General features: G+C 42.7%; 1 protein-coding gene across 1 annotated transcript in view; it reads right to left on the bottom strand.

Moving 5' to 3' along the window:
- The window catches only part of LOC125447247 (vesicular glutamate transporter 1), a 91500-nt gene that overhangs the window by 29266 nt on the left and 41102 nt on the right, over nt 1-21132 (bottom strand). Inside the window, exons 4-5 of the mRNA XM_048521515.2 lie at nt 5231-5345; nt 1713-1800 (exon numbers count right to left, since the gene is read on the bottom strand). Of these exons, the coding sequence (XP_048377472.1) occupies nt 1713-1800; nt 5231-5345 (203 nt within the window). The remainder of the gene's footprint in view (nt 1-1712; nt 1801-5230; nt 5346-21132) is intronic.

The raw sequence follows: 21132 nt of genomic DNA, 5'->3' as shown, positions 1-21132 counted from the left end.
GTGGGTCTAGGGGGGATGCTCTTTGGAGGGTCAGTGCAGACTCAATGGGTTGAATGGCCTCTTGCTGCACTGTAGTGATTCAACGAATCTTCAGTCCGCAAGATGTTCAGCTTTGAGTGAGAATTCCAGGCAGGCCTTCAACCAAAGTTGGCAAATCTGCAGGATAGATGCTTTAGAGCACCACTATAAAACAAAAAGTGGATTAATAAATGCTTGGAGACGAAACTAGTCCACTTCAAGTGGCAGCGCAAACCAGGCAGCTTCAGATGAAAGATGGACCAGGAAAAATGGGGAAGACTCAGGGAAGGCTTCCCCATCACATAGGTTTGATGTCATCACAAATTTAGCCAACCACCACTTGTCCCCTGACATCAGTGAACCACTCTCAACTATCAAGGGTTGTATACTTTCTAAACGTATTTAGCTAATCTATCACATCTAAGTTGATATTAGTAAAATTGAACAAACATTCTTAAAATTACTTACTAATAAACAAGGGCTTATCTTTTATATTTTGTGTCCCCAGGACCTTATTTTAAATGGGGAGAAATTGTAGAAAGCTGCAACACAAAGGGACTTGTGGGCACAAAACACAGAAAGCTAGCACAGAGGTGCAGTGGATAATCAGGAAGGCTAATGGTCCTTATTTCAAGGGTGTTGGAGTATAAGAGCAGGAAATTCTTATTGCAACTGTACAAGGTGTTGGTGAGACCACATCTGGAGGAGCACTGTGAGCAGTTTTGATACCTTTAGTTAAGGAAAGATATTATTTCATTGGAGGCAGTCTGGAGAAAGTTTATTAGGATGACCCTCAGTATGGAGGGATTGTCTTATGAGCAAAGGCTGAACAGGTTGGGATTCCATTCATTAGAGTTTAGAAGAATGGGGAGTGAGCTCATTGAAATATATAGGATTCTTAAAAGTCTGAACAGGGTAAATGCTGAGAGGATGTTTCCCTTTATGGGAGAGTCTAGGACCAAAGGGCATAGTCTCAGAATAAAGAGACCCCAATTGACGACTGAGATTAGGAAGAATTTCTATCTGTTAGAGGGTTGAGTTTTTGGAACTTTCACAGAGAGCTGTGGGGGCCAGAGTCCCTGTGTTTATTTAAGACTGAGATAGATAAATTCTTCATCAATAGGGGAATCAACGGTTACAAGGAAAGGGCAGGAGATTAGACGTAAGGTTTTTCATTCAAGGACATCAGTGAACCAACTGGGTTTTCCTACAATTCACAATGGATTCACTAGACTCCTAATTCCAGATTTTTATTGAATTCAAATTCCACCATTTGCTGTGACCGGATTCAAACCAACCTGGGTAACCTGGAACATTACCTGGTTCTCTGGATTCACAGTCCAGCAATAATTCCACTCAGTTATCATACTTTATCGTGCAAAGGTAAGGCCAAATTTAGCTGATGTCCATTCCCTAACAGGGAGTAGAGATTGGCCCAAAGGGTTAAAGGACTTAAGGGTGCCATAGAGAGATTGGAATGTTTTTTCAACTATGACCCATCTATGTAAAGTCTAGGTGAACAGCATTAGAGTTTGGAACTGTGCACATGCTCAGTCCCGAATGAGCGCAAATGCGTAATTGCCCACAGTTGCCAGTGGCAGCACAAACACTGCCTTCATAAAACGCAGGTCAGGCCTCTGTCTGACCACCCTATGAAACAGTCTATTGTTTAAAGGTCTAAAGGGATCGATTACCACAGAAGGAGGTAGTAGCGAGCCGGCTTCGTTCCAAGGGAGGTGCCCATTTGCTCCAAATTCCATGGCATGCCGGATATGTAACCCCCTGCAGGCAATAGAACACAAGAAAACATCATATTGTAGGGTCTGGCCTTGCCAGAGACAATTAAAGTAAATTCATTGTCTCACAGATGATCCTGCCACAGAAAGTGAGAGGCGAGGTCAATTTTTTAATTGATTATTGTCCAGTATGTAAGATATAATTTACATGTTCATCACTCATCTCCCTGGAGGGTCTGGTTTATAGAATCAAGGAACCTTACAGTACAGAAGGAGATCGTTCAGCCCATTATGCACATCCAGGTCCTTTGTAACTCCTGTTCAATGAGATTTATTTTATTCATTTGTGGGATACAGGCATCACAGGCTGGGTCAACATTCATTGTCCCGCTCTTTCCCAATAGCCTTGCATTTTGTTCCCGTGTTTGGTACTGAACTAATTTGCTGTTGAAGGTTACGCTGGAATCTGTTGCCATGATTGTTGCAAATTATGAAGCGCAAATCACAATAACTCGTTGCGTTAAACAGAAGAGTCCCCTTTGTTTCCTTGGACTATTATTTCAAAGCTGTGTGTTTTGACCCACCTGCCATTGAAAATAGCTTCCCTTTTGCCTCTATCAAATTCCTGGAGCGGCTCTAATAAATCTCACCTGAAAATTGTGGCTACAAACAGCTATTCAGAGACTCAGAATACTGCTGAGAGGAAATCACCTCCTGACCACAGAGCCTGTTCACCATCTACAAGGCACTAATCAGGAGTTTGATGAAACATTCTGCACCTGCCTGGATGGGTGCAGCTCCAATAACACTCAAGAAGCTTGTCACCGCATGACGAAGCAGCCTGCTTGATTGGCACCACATCCACAAGCATCCACTCCCTCCACCAGGAGCAGCAGTGATAACTATCTCCAAGGTGCACTGCAGAAATTCACCAAGGCTCCTTAGGCAGCACTGTAAATAACCATTACCACCTAGAAGGACAAGGGCAGCAGATGCATGGGAACACCACCATCTGCTAATTCCACCATCCTGACTTGGAAATATATCACTGGGCCAAATTCATGGAATTCCCTCCTTAAGAGCACTGTGGGCCTACCTATGGCACAGGGACCATAGTAATTCAAGAAGGTAGTTCACCACCATCACCTTCTCAAGGGCAACCAGGGTTAAATAAGAACCAATCAGTGATGCCCATGTCACACGAGTGAATTAAAAAATTTCAAGGGGGCAAATTCCAGCTCCCCTCATCTGAAGTCCCTCATCCCTGATACCATTCTGGAATATCCTGTCTGCACCCTGTCCAATGTCTTGCTAAATGCATGGCCCCATGTCCCTGATGGGTGGACAGCAACCTCTAACAAACTCCTCACCTATTGGCTGTCCCTCGTGTCACATTGTGGAGGTGGATGCTGAAAACCTATTAAAGATATCACAGGCCTGACCTTGCCTCTCAGGCAGTAATCATCTAATAGCGATGTCCAAGGAAGGGACAGAGATTTCTGCTACCTATCACGCAGGCATTCAACATAGTTGCCGACTCAGCTCAGACCCGAGGCAAAATACAAAATCGATATGTTTGGCTCAGTGTAAAAAAGAAATGAACAATACAGAACAGATCCATCCCAGTGTTTATGTTCCCCTTGGTCTTCCATTCACTCTATCATCTTCATTTCATCGTCCCCGCTTAACCACTTATTCCTTTCTATATCATACCAGTGCAATGGTGATGTCGTGGTCATGTTTGCCAGAACGGTAAGTCTAATCGTGGGTCTGAATTTCACCTTAGCAACCACTAGAATGTGAATTCAATACAAAGCTCGTCTTCGTGATAGTGACCATGACAACACTGGTTGAGAAAATGCACTTGGCTCACTAATGCCCTTTAGGGTGGGAAATTTGCCATGCTTATCTGGCTTGGCCTACATTCTACTCTATGCCACAGTGATGTCCTTGACTCTTAATTGCCCTCTGCCACTCATAAGAGCAGAAGTAGGCCATTCAGCCAATCAATTCTACTCCACCATTCAATGAGATCATGGCTGATCTCAGAGTCATCAACTCCAGTTTCCTGCTTTTTCTCCATTACCCCTGATTCTTTTACTATTTAAAATTGTATCTCAGCCTTAGACATACTTAATGACTCAGATTCACAGCCTTTTGAGGAAAGAATCTGACAGATTTACTATCCTCTGAGGAAATAAATTCCTCCTGAAGCAAATAGTTAGGCGCTTGTTTTTGACCGGTGCCAACTCGATGGGCCAAAGTGCCTTTTTCTGTGATGGACACCTCTATGATTCTATCTCATAAATGGGCAACCCCTTACTCTGAGATTACACCCTCTGGTCCTGGATTCTCCCACAAAGGGAAACATCCTTTCTGCATTGACCCTGTCAGGGGCCCTGAGAACCTTGTATGTTTCAGTAAGACTGCCTCTCGTCCTTCTCAACTCCAATAAGTACAGACCCAAACTCCTCAAACTGTCCTCAAAAACAGTCCTCAGTCACTGAGTTCAAGCCAAATTGGAATGGGTGACAAATGCTGGTATCACTCCTTGATCCCATGGAAGAATAAAATGAGTCTGCCTAGCTTTCTCTTAATTACATCTTATCTGCTCAACTCATCCACTGTGGCAAGCTACACACTCTCACTACAGAGTTATTCCTGAATTCTTTACAAAAACTGCAGATGGTGGAAACAGAAACAAAAACAGAAATTGCTGGAAAAACTCTTCAGATCTGGCAGCATCCATGGAGAGAATGGGTTTCATTATAGTTTTGCCAGCAATTTCTATTTTACTCATGAATTATTTTATGAGGTAAGTGACTTTATGATTTTATTTTTTTAAAAAATTGACTTATTATTGTCACATGCACATAGGCACAGTGAAAAGTTTTGCTTTGTGTGAAGTACAGGCAGATCATACGATACAAAGTGTATTCTGGTAATACAACAGGGCAAGGAATACAAAGTTATGGCTACAGAGAAGGTGCACAAAGAGCAGGATCAACATTCGATTTAAAATTTGAGAGGTCCATTCAAAAGTCTAAGAACAGTGGAGAAGAAGCTGTTCGTGAATCTGATGCTACATGTGTTTAAGCTTCTGTATCTTCAGCCCGACAGAAGATGGTTGGATGAGATTATAACTGGGGTGGGAAGGGTGTTGGATAATGTTGGCTGCCCTCCTAAGGCAGTGAGAATTATAGATGGAGTCAATGGATGGAAGGTTGGTTTGCAAAGTGGAGTGTGCTTTGTTCAGAACTCTGTTGTTTCTTACAGCCCCTAATTTGAGACACCCTCAGAAACTGAAGCATCTTGTCCTGGCTCTTTATCAGCTTGACGTTCCCTACTCCCAGATATTGACTAATCTTGCTCTTAAGGTTGTGGAGATTCCAGGGAGTTTTGAAATGTTGTTGATAGAGAGAGGTGAATTGAATGGTTCCTCTTATGCTTTGTGGAGCAACATTTTGCCTACTCACCTCGACCAGACCTTGGAGAATCCTGATTAATATAACACAACTGAAATGGATTCTGGCTGCAGAAGGTATCAGCATGTTCAGAGAGGATGTCGCCATGATCGCCCAGCCAAACACTCTGCCAAGAAAAGGAGAGAGAAGTTGATTCAGATCAATTTTAAGAATGGAAATTAGTCTTTTTCAGAAGAAATTCTGCAAGAAAACAAGCACAAAACAGCTTCTGCCAATAAATGCAGATAAACTATTTCACTGAGTACAAGAGCAGGAAGTGATGGTGCTGCTTTATACGACTTTGGTTAGGCCAAACTTAGAGCATTGCCTTCAATTCTGGTTGCCACATTAGAGGAAGAATATGGGACCTTTGGAAAGTGTGCAGAAGAGATTTACCAGGATGCTGCCTGGATTAGATCTAAAGAGAAACTGGACACAAGGATTGTTTTCTCTGGAGCAGCAGAGGCTGAATGGAAACCTTATAGAAGTTTATAAAATTACAAGAGGAGTAGGTGGGGTTGACAGTCAGAATAATTTTCCCCCAAGCTGAAATGCCTAATAATAGGGGACATTTAAGGTGAGAGAGGGAAGGTTCAAAGGAGATGTGAGGGGCAAGCTTTATTTATACAAAGAGTGGTAGGTGCCTGGAACATGCTAGTGAGGGAGGCAGATACAATAGGTGTGTTAAAGGAACTTTTAGATAAGACCGTGAATAAACAAGGAATGGAAGGATAAAGACCATGGCAGGCAGAAAGGGTTAAATTAATTTGGCGTCATGTTTGGCGCAACATCGTGGGCCAAAGTGGGTACTGTTCTGTGTTCTATTGAAAGTAGATTGGGACACCATCTCCCCCAGTATGCAATGGGAGAGTCATGCTCGATTTTTACACTCGGGACTGGGAATTGAACTGTCAACCCATCAACTCATGGGCAAGGGTGCCAGCCACTGACCAATGATTGACAGCCTGTGTGGCTGGGAAGTCTTGGCATTAATGTGCCTGATGGGTTTACAAGGTAGCTGCGACTAACTGGGAGTGACCCTCTCCAGTATGGATGGGCTGAATTATTAGAATCCATCAGTGTTCCCACCTCTGTCTGTTGGATGCTCCTGATAGTCAGGGAAGGTCCCTGTTATTTGCTGCTCATTAATATGCACGCAGCGTAAATCACCAAATTAGATAGTGACAGCGGCTCTGGAGGAAGCAGCTTGGAGAGGGGGTGGGTGTTGAGCAGATGGGCGGTAGCAGACGTGTTATCTTCTTTGTGTAAGTTAATGACTCATGTTAACTATTTCTTGATCATTTCTGGGTAGGAACGGGAAGTTTACTGAAGCAAGGTAAAGAAATACGGGTGTCACAGTGGTTAGCAGTGCTGCCTCACAGCACCAGGGATCCATGTTCGATTCCAGCCTCGGGTGACTATCTGTGCGGAGTTTGCATATTCTCCCCATGTCTGTGTGGGTTCCCTCTGGGTGCTCTGGTTTCCTCCCACAGTCCAAAGATGTGTTGGTTAGGTGAATTGGCCATGAGAAATAACCCATAGTATCCAGGGAGGTGTAGATTAGTGGGTTATAGGGGGATGGGCCTGGGTGGATGCTCTGAGGCTCGGTGTGGGCCTGTTGGGCTGCAGGGTCTGCTCCCACACTGGAGGATTCTACGATTCTATGAAATACAACTTCACTTAACGAGCTGTGTTGTATTTGACTCAAGAATGTTTGATGGGAGCAATTTAGTGGGAGCCAATTTAAAAATACTGCCCATGTTTACAGCAGTAAAATCTTAAGATCTCACCAAACAATTACCTACCTATCCAGCTAATTATGGAAAAAAAAACAATATCGCCTTCTTTCCCTGCACCAAATTCCCATGATCATACTTGGTCTTCAACAATGGCTGTATAATAGCAAAACCTATCCACTTCTATAGTGAATCGAAGACTAACCCATTCTGTAGTGAAATAACTCCATAGAAGCCAGTATTCCGTTACCAAGTCACCCTTTATTTATATGTGGATAATACATGACACTGACCCAGCTAGCTCAGAGCCAGCTGTAAGAGTGAAGAGAACCACTGACATTCCTGCTTATTCAACCTATTTTCCTAATCATCCTGTTTGGAGGTGTTACTACAGACCTCTGGAGCTAGTGGGGCTTGAACTAGGTCTGTCAGTCCAGGGCTAGGAACCAGACCTGGAACAGGAACCACAAGAGGGCTCCACATTCCTGCTTATATCTGTCAGCCAGGGCTCCCTGATTAGATCAGGTTAACAGTCCCAATCAGGGAACTCATATTCTATGAGGTCCATCTGGCTGATCTCATTCCAATCACTGCACGTATCTTCCCAAGGAGTCTCTGATGAGACAGTGTAGAGGAAAGTTCATTTTGAATCTGTCAAGAGCAAGAGTAATAAATGAAGTTCTAATTTCAACGACCAAACAAACTCTGACTTAGAACTTTAAGACTGCAAGCTACATATAGAGCCTAAATAAAAACTGAAAGAACTGCAGATGCTGTAAATCAGGAACAAAAGCAAAGTTGAGCTTTTCCAGCAACTTTGTTTTTGTACTTAAAGAGCCTGTTTGACACAAAATACTTGGCACCAGCAATTATTGGTTAATCAACTCAAAGCGAATAGCTGTTGATCACTGTAGCAGGAAACTGCCTTCACAGTTACACCTTGGGTGTGAGTCATTGATTCACTATAAAAGTAGATAGGTTTTGCTATCATACAGACAATGTTGAAGACTGAGTGTGATAAGGTATGAGTGTTAACTTGGGAATTTGGTGTAGAGAATGAAGGTGATGTTGATTTTTATATATTTCTTTCAAATCCTTAATTAGCTGAACAGGTAGGTAATTGGTGAGATTTTTAGATTTTACTGCTCTAACAAGGGCAGTATTTTAAATTGGTATTGGGAAGATATGAGCATTGCACTAAATTTTTAGCTTAACAGATTAAATAATCTGATATAACAACTGAGTGACATTTCTAAATTTGAAACTTGATTAATTCAATTAAACATATTAAAGGTGGTAAGGTAGATAATATGTTGCAGCTGTAGTGTATGGAAATTGGTAGACACTAGAATGATCCACATCTAAAGCCTTTATCTGCAACTCAAGGAACAGCAGTCTGAGTTAGTAGAAACTGCTGATGCTAGAGCCTGAGGTAACAAGTTGTGGAGCTGGAGGAACACGCAGGACAGGCAGCATCAGAGGAGCAGGAAAGCTAACAGTTTGGGTCTGGACCCTTCTTCAGAAGTGGGGGAGGGGAAGGGGGCTCTGAAATAAATAGACAGAGGGGGAATGTTGATAGAAGGTGGATAGTGGAGCAGATAGGTAGAGGAGAAGATGGTCAGGCCAAGGAGATGGGGACGGGGACGGGGACGGGGACGGGGACAGTAAAGGTGAGTGTTGGTAGGGAGATGTGATGGAGTGGTCTGAATTGATGAGCTGAATTCAATGTTTTGGATACTGTGATACATTAGGGAGAGGATATGTTACCAGGGGGCACTCTCAAATTTTAACTTTGGTGCTTTAGGTTTGGTCTGTGATCAGAGTAAGGGCATCTTTAATGATAGAGCAAGTAGAAATGGAGGAGGCAAAGGGATGATGGCTGTGCCCTAAATATTCAAAGATATTTGACATTTTGGAAGATCAGGAAGAAAGAAAAGGGAGGTGGAGTGGTTCTGTTAATGAAGGACAAGATTAATGCAGTCATGAGAAGTGTTTTTGCTTTAGAGATTCAAAATAGATGGGGCAGAAATGAGAAATAGCAAAAGAAAAAGCATGCTTGGAGTGGTTTATAGGCCTCCTGACAGCTGGTCTGCAGGACAAAGCATAAATCAGGACATAAATAGTGGGTTGGATGAAAGGTGCTAATCATTGGAGATTTTATTCTTTACAAAGATTGGACAAACTAAAATGGCTAAAGTTGCCTAGAGGATGAGTCCAAAGAGCAAAACCAATTCAGTCTCTATCAACAATGCATTCCAGAACCAGGGAACAATCTATTTTAGACCCAATAATTTCATGCCCACCTACATACAACTTCTATTGCCTCATAATCCTCCTTCTTCCAGTGAGAAGTTTCTGTATTTTATACACCCTACCCCAGGGGTAGGAAGAGAAATAATGAGCCCTGAGTAGAGGTGAGATGGGATTAATTAATGACCCTCTCATTAAGAGTAATTGTAGCATTTCACATTCAGTTTGAGGGCAAGAAATCTGATTCTGAAATTACTGCCTTGCATCAGCAAGGTAATGAAAACATTTAGGTATGAAGTTGGCTGAAGTGGAATGGGAATTAAAAAGGTCAAATGGTAAGACAGAGGAGAAGCTGTATCAGATGTTTAAGGTGATATTTCACAATTTTCAAAGATATAGTCCATTCAGGAAAAAAGAGATGCTGGGAGAAAGATTGCTGAATAACATGTTTCAGGACACCATCAAATGGAAAGAAAAGATATAAAAAGATGCAAAGATTAAGTGTAGCCCAGGAGACAGAGGACAATGTAAGACACCAACAAAAGGTAAATTAAAATAAGTGACTGGAATATGGAAGAAAACTAGCATATAAAAAAAATTATAAGACAGAGGAGAGAGGGCAATGCTTCCCAAACTGTATAGATACTTCCCACTATGAAAGGAAAGCTTACAAGGCAGTAGAAGTTGTAAGTAGGTGGGCATGAAAATGGCAGATGGAAAATGTGAAATATGGTAGGAGGAATAGAAAAGCAGGATATTATCTAATTAGATAGAGTATGCACAATGCTGTGGTACAGGGGAGTCTGGGTCTCCCTGCACATCAAACACAATGAATTAAATTGGAGGTTCTGAAAGTGATTAGCAAGGCAAAAGTTATGTTGATCTTTATTACAAAAAGGATGGAGTAAAAAAAAGTATAGAGGACTTGCTGTAACTGTGCAGGGTATCGGTGAGGTTGCGTCTGGACTACCAAACACCGTTCTGCCTCCTATGCATGTGTTGGAAACAGTTCAGAGAAGGCTGGCTCCACTGATTCCTGAGATCAAGGGTTTGTCTTGGGAAGAAATGCTGAGTAGATTGGATCCATACTCATTGTACTTTCACTGCATGAGAAGTGGTCTAATTGAAACATATGAAATTTTTTTGGACCACGATAGGGTGAACGGTGAGGGGATGTTTCAACTTGTGGGAGAATTGAAAACTAGGGACACAGTTTAAAAATAAATGGTCTTATATTTAAGACAGAAATGGGGAGAAATTTCCACAGTGTAACTAGTCTTTGGTATTCCTCACAACAGAGAGCTGTAGAGGCTGGATCATTGAATATAACCAAGGCAGAACATTTTTATGGAGTAGGGGGTAGTACGCCACTTCTGGTCCAAGAGACCCAGGTTCAAGACCATCAGGTTGATTAGAAAACGTCTATAACCAGGACAGAGTTGAGCAATGAGGGAGCAGACAGGAAATTGGAGCAAAGGTGCTTAGACAGATCTAATAAGCTTATCAATAATCATATTGATTACAGATGGCAGGTATACAGGGATCATTAAGCAGGGCTCAAACCATGGAGATACACCAGGGAATAATAAATGAGGCCCTGGGCTCTGGTTAATCAGTGTTCAGGCGGGGGTGAGGGGGTGCTGAGTTCAGGCAGGGGTAGCCAGAACCACTCTAATCAGACTGGGGTAGGCATCACCGTGCTCAGGCAAAGGTGGGGCTAATATGCCAGGCTGGTGGTGGTGAGGCCCTTGAGCCCAGATGGTGTTTGGGGGGTGGGTGGGGGTCACGGTACTAAAGTTGGGGGATGGTTTGCGAGCAACACTCAATGTTTCTGACTCTACCTGTTCGGTTTGAGTAGGTAAAATTCAGAATTTCCTCCCTGGTGAAGGGAAGGTTGTGCAGTGATATATTGCTGTTTTTTGAACTGATAAAATGGATATTGAGAGGCCATGCCTGAAGGCACCTAAATTTAAAAAAAAAAAATCTGTTGAAACAAATATTTCAATGAGTCAGTGATCAATTTATGGACCATCTTCTTTCGAGAGATAGTGAAAGCAATTAGTATTGATTCATTCAAATATAAAATGGATTTCCCTGCCAAGAAAAGCATTTTACGTTTATGAATAATTTGAGACATGATGTGTATCGAATGGAGCTTTGGGAAGAACAGGAAAATTTGAAACCATGGTTCTCTTCTTCTCCTGGGGGTATTCCTCACCTCATGCTTGTGCCTGTGATAGACTCATTGATAGAGATTGAGCACTGTGATTTGTCACCACTCCATTATATTGTGTCATGTTTGTTATTGTTCATTCAGGGTACATGGGCTTCGTGGTCTGGACCAGCATTTATCCAGAAGGTGGTGGTGATCTGCCTTCTTGAACCTCTGCAGTCTATTTGGTGTTAGGGAGTGAATTTCAGGTCTCTTTCAGCAACACTGAAAGAGCAGTAGGTTTGTTCCAATTCAGGAGAGTGACAATCAAGGATGGAAAATTGATTGGAACAGTGTAGAGGGAGCTCTAGTCTTTATTTTACCCTGGTTTTTTACCTGTTCTGAGAGTTTCATGGGGTCAGTGCAAAAGGCTGCTTTACTCTTTATCTAAACCCTGTGCCACATTTGTCCTGGAACTGTTTGATGGGGACAGTGTCGAGGAGTTTTCACCCAGTTTAAGAGTAGAGAGAGCTTACTCAATGTTTAACCCTGTGCTGTGCCTGTCCTGACAGTGTTTGATGGAGATAGCGTAAAGAGAGCTTCATTCAGTATCTAACCCTGTGCTGTACCTGTCTTGACAGTGTTTGATGGAGACAGTGTAGAAGAAGTTTTACTCAGTATTTAACCCTACGCAATACTGAACATGTTTGATAAAATAGTAAAATGGAAGTTGAAATTGTGATCAGAGATAATGGGAACTGCAGGTGCTGGAGAATCTGAGATAACAGTGTGGAGCTGGATGAGCACAGCAGGCCAAGCAGGTTCTAGACCCGAAACGTCAGCTTTTGTGCTCCTGAGATGCTGCTTGGCCTGCTGTGTTCATCCAGCTCCACATTTTGTTATCTTAAAATGGAGCTTGGTCTTGTTTGCAATCTGCATTGTGACTAAACTGGAAAGATTAATGAGACAATGTGCGTAGTTTGTCACGGAAGGAGAAGTGGAGTTCAAAATAGGCAACCAGGTGTCCAGTGTTTCCTCATCAAGACAGGATTGGCAAACTGTCCCTTGTACCTTGGTTGCTCTGGTTCATGGCTGTTTCCTGTTCAAAGTCAAAGTAGCTACAGGGTAAAGCCCACTTAAATTTATTAAAGTAATGGAGAGACCTCCTGATTCTGGATTTTAATTGGTCCCTAAGGGTTACAAAATTATTTATGAATTGCTTTGCCTGCAACCAAGTTAGAATTACAATGTAAAGGGTAACACTAATTACTAACCCATCTGCATCACAGACACCACGTCATGGGCTAGGGGTGAATTTCTCTTTCTTTCATGGTTTAGAAAGAAGAGCAGTTGGACCCTCTTTGCAGGGTAGCTGGTATTGTTTTGATCCCTGGAATTATTCATCTTATCAAGAAGAAAGACTGAAAGAGTTCCAGCAGTTTTTGTTCCCAGTGGGGCAGATAAGCTATTTATAGAACAGCACCAATGTTGCCTCTAAGCTGTACAGCTGCCTGCCAATGCATTGACTTCATTGCTGCGCACGGACCTCCGAGATAAAACAAGAGAGAACTTAGGTCAGCATCTTCGAAACCCAGGACCTCTCCAACCTGGTAGGATAATGGCAGCAGTTGCATGGTGAATACCACCACCTTCAGGATTTCCTTCCAAATGATACTTAGCATCCCAACTCGGAACTAAATCGGTGTTCCTTCACTGTCGCTGTGTCCAAATCCTGGAACTCACTTACCAACAGCAATGTGTGTGTCACTACGCCACATGGCTCGCAGTGGCTCAGGGCAACGCGTTTTCAAGTGCAGTTAGGAAGGCGTGACAAAGGGTGGCCTGATCAGTGTCACCCCCATCCCATAGATCTGCCTTCACGCTATGTTATCACCAAAGCCCTTCTGTCAGTCCTCTTCAGATTATAATGTTTCCTTCCACTTTCATTTGTCCCAGTTTGTTCCTTTATGATCCTGAATATGGATATTCTATTTTCTCTAGGGTTGACTGGCTGAGGGTTTACACAACTGAAGAAAAGGTTGAGGGGTGATTTGCTTACGGAATACAGAATCTCGACACATGAGTAGTTAGGGAAAAGGTGTTCCCAACTGTGGGAGATATTGAGGATACAGATTTAAGACAATTGGAAAAAGAAGCAATGACAACACTAAGAGTATTTTTTCTTGCAGCAAGTGGTTGGGATCTGGAATAAATGTGTTGCAGAGGGGGCAGGAGTACTGATTATTATCTCAGAAAGAATGTACAGGGTTATGGGGAGAAGGCAGAGATTAACACTTTTACTACTTCTAAAGCCAACGCAGAAATGATGGGTCAAGTGGTCACAGCACAGAAGGAGACCACTCTATAGTTTTGTGGAACGTCTTGGAGGTTTCTAGAACTAAAAGCAGCCAGCTATTAGTACATCAATTTGCATGTTTATTGTGACATTAAAATTACTAGTAACCTTTCCTGCACCTTCTGAGGTTCAGCCTTTTCCAAGGGAGAATGCATTTAAGCTGATAGTGTCTAAATAATACAACCTGCACTGAGGATATTTATCCCTTTCTCGTCTTCCCTCCCGCTCGCCCCTCCCCACTTCACTTTCTGAAGGTGTGGACCATTCAGAACACAAATGACCACAAAATATCTTGCCTCTAAGCTAGCTCCTTCAATCATATCCCAGACTGGGCTGTGTTGCATACTGATGGTGTGACATCTATCCCTGTGTTTTCACTGCTATTGCCACAACCGAAATTGGTAGTTTGGATATGTTCCTTAAGAACTTGTTGATTCCATACCTTGAAATAGTCAAGGATTCCCAGGATAACAGTTGTCTTGATTATAGGAAGATGGTGGTGTAGTGGCATCATTGTCTGGCAATCTAGAGACCTCGGCTAGTGCTTTGTAGTTATGTATTCAAATGTCAGTATTGAAACTGGTAGAACTTACATTAAATTAATCAAGAACAAAAAGAAAGTTGCTGGAAAAGCTCAGCACATCTGGAAGCATCTGTAAAGGAGAAAACAAGTTAACGTTTTGGGTCTGGTGATCCTTCCTCAGAACCAAAATTAATCAAATCTGGAATATAAAATTAACCTCAGTAGGGGCAACCATGAAATTATCATCGATTGCCTTATAACCCCAAAAGGTTCACTGGTGTTCTTTTGGGAAGGAAATCTGCCATCCTTACCTAGTCTGGTCTAATGTGATTCCAGCCTGGTTGATTCTGAGCTGATAGACCGGAGACCATCTCAGTTAGAGGGCATTTAGTAACGAGCAACAAATCAAGGTCTTTTCAGAGATCCGCACATTCCATGAAAGAACAGATGTTGTGGTCTAAATATTCCTTCCATGTTTGTAAACAAGTTCTCACCCACTAGTAAGCTACGCATACAGGTATTAAGGGCTTTTGTCCTCTAAGACGATATTATTGTGCCCAAATAAAGGCTACAAATTGAGGTGGTAAAAATGAAGTGCATTTGTCCGCAGGACTTCATAAGTAAACAAAAAAGCCATGGGATTTCACAGCCCACACGATGAGGGGAGACCGTTAACCAGAGAACATCTCAGATATACAAACCTTGCCTCATCCCTGGTGAGGAGAAATTGGCTTTGAGCCTGAGTTCGCATCCACTACCTGTATCCCTGTGCATAAGTAGAGTCATAGTGTCATACAGCACAGAAACAGACCCCCAACTTGTCCACGCCAACCATAATCCCAACTAAACTAGTCCCACCTGCCTGTACTTGGCCCAAATCCCTCCAAACAGTTCCTACTCATGTGCTTATCCAGGATGTCTTTTAAATGCTGTAACTGCAGCTGAATCCATCACTTTCTCTGGAAGTTCATTCCACTGTCTGCTCCTCGTCTTTTTTAAATCCCTCTCCTTAAATATGCCCCCGAGTTTTGGAATCCCCCACCCTAGGGAAAAGGCACCTGCCATTCACCTTATCAATCACCCTCATGATTTTACAAATCTCTATTAGGTCACCCCTCAACCTCTTGAGCTCCAGTGAAGAAAGGTCCTAGCCTACCCAGCCTCTCCTTTTAATTCAAAGCCTCAATATCTGGCAACATGCTGGTATACATGTCAAATGTTCCTGCAATACTGGACAAATCCCTCTTTCTTTGATCACTGTAAAAGGTAGCTACACTCAGAAAAGAGGCATTCATTTCAGACAGGTAACTAGCAGAAGGATTTCCAATGGAGAAGTAATGAAAACTGCACGGTGTAGAGACTGGGGATTTTTCCTTGCAAACATAGGTCATGGAGTTGTCAAATGCACAACGTCAAACATGAAAGAATTTCAAGACTGGGGGGCACATCTTTTAGGAGAGAGATTTTAAAAAAAGACATGAGGAACAATATTTTTAAAGAGACATGGTTCATTTGTGGGATGAGCTTCCTGAGGAAGTGGTTGATGTGGGTACAATTACAAAGTTTAAAAGGCATTTGGATAAGTACACGAACAGGGAAGGTTTGGAGAGATATGGGCCAGGAGCAGGCAGGTGGGATTAGTTTAATCTGGAATTATATTTGGTGTGGACTGGTTGGCCCAAAGGGTCTGTTTTTGTCCTGTATGACACTATGGCTATGAAAATAAAGTAGCGTTTCCTTGCCCTGTACTGTATTCTTTAAATAAATATTTCCAAAGAGGATTGAGTGGCTTCTTTGCAAAATAAAGATTTGTATCAAAAATCATTTCTGCACATCCCTTCACTGCCAGTGAAGAGTAAAGATAGGGATCAATGAATATGTAGAGAGGCCTGTGATAAGTGGGATTTACTGTGGCATTAGTAGTTGTTCTGCTAATAGGCTGGCCCTCTGAAAACTCAGAGCATACTGCTCTGTAGCCTTCCTGTCACGTGCAGTGTATTAACAGATGTTGTTCCATAACCTGGAAATCTGAACTGAGCATATCGGAAGACACGATGAACCAATGTAAGGACATATTACAGCATGACGTATTTTGGAAGTGTTGCCATAAGGAGGGCATGTGATGACCGATTTACAAACAGCAAACTCCGTTAACAGAATATTCCTTGGTCCAAAGATATGTAGGTTGGATGGATTGGCCACGCTAAATTGCCCATAGTGACCAGGGAATGTGTAGGCTAGGTGGATTTGACATGGTAAATGTAGGTTTACAGGGATAGGTTGGGTCTGGGTGGGATGCCTCTATCTGCATTGTAGGGATTACATGATCCTATGAATGTGATAACGACCAGAAAAACGTTTTTGTTAATTATGTTGGTGGAGGAAAAAATATTATCCATATCATTGGTGTTGGTACCATAGCATCTTTTATGTCCATCTTAGAGGGGTAGTAGGACTTTTATGATTTAACAGCTCACCTGAAAGAGTCCCTGTGAGTACTCTGACAAAACTGTGTTGGGCATGACTGCTCAGATATTTACCTTTGCATCTCCAGAATGGGACTTGAAATGATATTATCTGGCTCGTAAGGTGACACTACTATCCACTAGTGCCCCACCAGTGCAGTAATGATGGAAACCCTTTTGGGGTTGGTGGGGGACTTAACGGAGTGACCTGGGAAGCTGAAGGGTTCTGTGAGGGCTGGAATGTTCTTTGTCAACATGGCAGTAGCATCCAGTTCATAGCTAAAAGCAAATTGTCAGAGAGTCTAAAAGGCTGGCAGCTCGGTGCGCTCCATGTCTGGGCAAGGTGCCAATCCCTTGGCACCATGCTTCAAACTCTGTTAATTAATCTTACCATGAGTTGTCCTGCAGGTCATTGCATCAGCAGAAAAAGGAGCATTAAATCATTCATTCAATGCGCAATACCATCTCTCTAAGGGAAAGAGAGCCGAAAATTATCCAGACGTTTAAGCTTGCAGAGACGCTGCTGATGCCATTGTATTGGCAAAATGACCTATATCTCATGCTTTTATGGTACTGATTTATCTCTCCACAACTTTGTGCCCCTTTGCCCTTCTCTTCAACTAAGAGTACTGACCCTTGCCAAGTAACAGGTGACCTGGCATCAATGTGAACCTTTGCCCATTACTCCTGAGCAAACAGTAAATGCTAGTGGCAGACTGTTCATCCGTAAGAGTTTCTTGGCTGAGCCCAATTAAGTTAGAGCCAATGTCTTACAAAAGCTTTTGCCTGTGAATTGTATCAGAATCAGGGGGCATTCACACTTGACTAGGAGTGGTGTGGGACTTGGTGAGTGGGGCTTAAGTGTTCAGGGTGTTGGAAAGTCACCTTGGAAACTTCCACACAAATTATTAAAGGTCACAAAATGTCAAGAAAATCCAAAAAGCTAGCAGGAATGTTGTCTCTAGCTGAAGGGGTTAAAATGGACGGTGTTATTTTTCCAGTTCTTACAAAGCTGGGGTTGGGGGACATAGATTTAAAGTTCTGTGTGAGTGACAATGATTTAGAACTTGCTGCCCAGAGGGTTTGGTAGAAGTCAAAAGGAAATTGGATGAGCACATGGAGGGGGGGTGGGGGTGCGGGGGAGAGACTCTCTCCAGGGGAGGTGATGGCCTAGTGGTGTTATCGCTAGATTATTAATTCAGAGACCCAGATGGTGGAATTCGAATTCAGTAAAAATTTGGAATTAAGAGTCTAATGACCATGAAAGCATTATTGATTAGGGTGTAGACATGGTCACCAAGCCCATTGGTTTGGTTGCAAGCAAATCTTCTCAAACTTTTAGCATTACATAGAACATAGAAAAATACAGCACAGTACAGGCCCTTCGGCTCACAATGTTGTGCTGTGGAATAATCCTAATCCAAAAATAAAATAACCTAACCTACATTCCCCTCAATTCACTGCTGTCCATGTGCATGTCCAGCAGTCGCTTAAATGTCACTAATGACTCTGCTTCCACGACTACCACTGGCAAACTATTCCATGTGCTCACAACTCTCTGGGTGAAGAACCTCCCTCTGACAGCTCCTCTATATACCTTCCTCCTAACGCCTTTAAAACTATGACCCATCATGGCAGTCAATCCTGCCCTGGGGAAACGTTTCTGGCTATCGACTCTATCCATGCCTCTCATTGCCTTGTACACCTTGATCAGGTCACCTCTCTTCCTCCTTCTCTCCAGACAGAAAAGTCCGAGCTTAGTCAACCTCATAAGACAAGCCCTCCAGTCCAGGCAGCATCCTGGTAAACCTCCTTTGCACCCTCTCCAACGCCTCCACATCTTTCCTATAATAGGGTGACCAGAACTGGAGACAATATTCCAAGTGTGATCTCACCAGGGTTTTGTAGAGCTGCAGCAAAACCTCGCAGCTCTTAAACTTGATCCTCCTGTTAATGAAAGCCAAAACACCATATGCTTTCTTAACAACCTTATCCACTCAGGTGGCAACTTTTGAGGGAGAGGAATTGTTGATTGTCAGAAAAACCCATCTGGTGCCCTAAAATTCTTAGGGAAGGAGTCTTCAGTCCCTACCTGGTCTGGCCTGCATGTGACTCCAGACCCACCACAATTCAGTTGACATTCAGGAATGGGCAATAAATATTGGCCTGGCCGGTAACATTCGCGTCTCATAGATGAATTTTATAGAAATGCAGGAAAATGCTGGGATATTCATTGGCAAATGAGAGAGACTGGATTGTTCTAGCTAGCATAGACTTGATGGGCTAAAAGGCCTCCTTATGTGCTATAATGACTCACTCACTTCATGGCAGAGGATTGGACCTGTAAATGCAAAGTGCAAAAGGTTTACTTTTTTTAGCAAGTTACTTTGGCATTGAGGCTTTGGAGAGCAAATGTTATGTGAATTATAATTTATAAGTTCTATAAATGTCGTCATATTTATGCAGTTTTATTTATATATTCTCATAAAAGAATGTAAAATAAGTGAGAAACATGTTGTGAGCACTCGTTTCCAGGAATATTTGTAGTCAGGTGAAGTGAGAGGAATGTGGAAATGTAGGCTGGCTCTGCAGTTTAGCACTGTGTGTGATGCACCTCCAGAAGGGAAAAATAACTGTTAAACATAGCGAAAGACACATACTCATCTGACTCATCATGTACACTTCAAAATGGAGCTCCAGTACAACCACCACATTTATTGCTATGTATTACTGCCCTTTTCCATTTCTCTTTTTAGAGACAGTCTTTCGGTTGTAATATAAAACCGAGATGACCCCAATTCTCTCGGAGGTAAATGGCCCGATAGCACTAATTGAGGAAGAACGGGGCATTCTCTATGGTGTCTTGAGTCAATATTTAACCCTGCGTCAAAATTATTAACATGGACTAATTGGACACTATTGAGTTTAGTAGGTTGAGGGGTGATCTTATGGAGGTTTACAAAATTAGGAGGGGCATTGATAAGGTGAATAGCAAAGACCTTTTCCCTAGGGGTGGGGGAACTCAGAACGACGGGGCATAGTTTTAAGGTTTAAAAAGGGACAGGAGGGGCAGCTTTTTCTCACGGAGGATAGTTCATACATGGAATGAACTGCCAGTGGAAATGGTAGATGCAGGTACAGTTATAACATTTACAACATTTAAAAGGCATTTTGACAGGTATGAGTAGGAGTGGTTTGGAGGGATATGGGCCAAATGCAGGCAAATTGGATTAGTTTAGTTTGGGAAACTTGATCAGCATTGGTGAACTAGGCCGAGTAGTCTGTTTCCATGCTGTATGACTCTGACTGTATGCTGTTTGTGGAATCTTGCTGTGCACAACTTGAATGATGTGTTTCCTACTTTGCAACAGCGATTGTATTCACTGTCTGTAAACTTCTTCAAGATGTCCCAAGGTGACTAAAGGCACCGTAAAAATGCAACTTTTGTATCCTCTAACCGCCCTACGTCAGATGCTGAAGCCCTCATTCAATCCTTTGCTATGGACAGCTCCTATGTCCTCTTGGCCAGTCTCATTTTTCACCCTCTATTGACAATGGGGCAAAGGCCTTTCTTAATAAAGCTTCCGCCAACCCACATTCACATTGGTCCCACGCACTCTGACCCACATTGGCTCACGTTCCAGCACAGCATCAGATTTATCCTCATCTTCAAATACCTCCATGGTCTCACCCCTCTCTATCTCAGTTACCTCCTCCAAACCACTAGGATTTCTGGCCTTTTCTAATTTTGGCCTTCCATGCCTGTCGTAATCCTACCTGTTAAGGCCCTTAACCCTGGAATTTCTTCCTAAACATTTTATTTCTCTCTTCCTTGCTTTAAATATGCTGGCTAGTTTAGTTTAGGGTTATGTTCAGCATGGACTGTAGGACCAAATGTCTGTTTCTGTGCTGTATGACACTATGACTGCATGACTCTGTGATCAAGTGTTTGATCATCTGACTTGTTATCTCTTTTCTTGGCCTGTTAGGGCCATTACTGATTTTTTTGAGTTGGGAGCTTCTGGACTTTGTGAAACAGCTTGGGGGTCAAAGGAAAACAACAGACTGAATAAGTGTTGGTGATAAAGGGAACTGCAGATGCTGGAGAATCCAAGATAACAAAGTGTGGAGCTGGATGAACACAGCAGGCCAAGCAGCATCTCGGGAGCATGTTGCTTGGCCTGCTGTGTTCATCCAGCTCTACACTTTGTTGTCTTAGACTGAATAAGCATTTCTTTGACGCCAGGCCTGGAGGCTACTTGCAGACTGAATCTTGATCAAAAGGGTGCTTATAGATACAGTGGGCCCCAAAAAAACAGTGTTTAAATGGTAAGCTGACGTTGGCTCTTAACAAGGCCAGAGCATGGGAATGGGTTCCAGCAAGTGTGGAAGAGACTCTGTTTGAGCAGATGGAAGTTGAATGGTAATTGAG

The sequence above is a fragment of the Stegostoma tigrinum genome, chromosome 38, assembly GCF_030684315.1.
Source record: "Stegostoma tigrinum isolate sSteTig4 chromosome 38, sSteTig4.hap1, whole genome shotgun sequence".
Classification (NCBI taxonomy): domain Eukaryota; kingdom Metazoa; phylum Chordata; class Chondrichthyes; order Orectolobiformes; family Stegostomatidae; genus Stegostoma; species Stegostoma tigrinum.
This window is presented reverse-complemented; position numbering and strand designations above follow the sequence as displayed.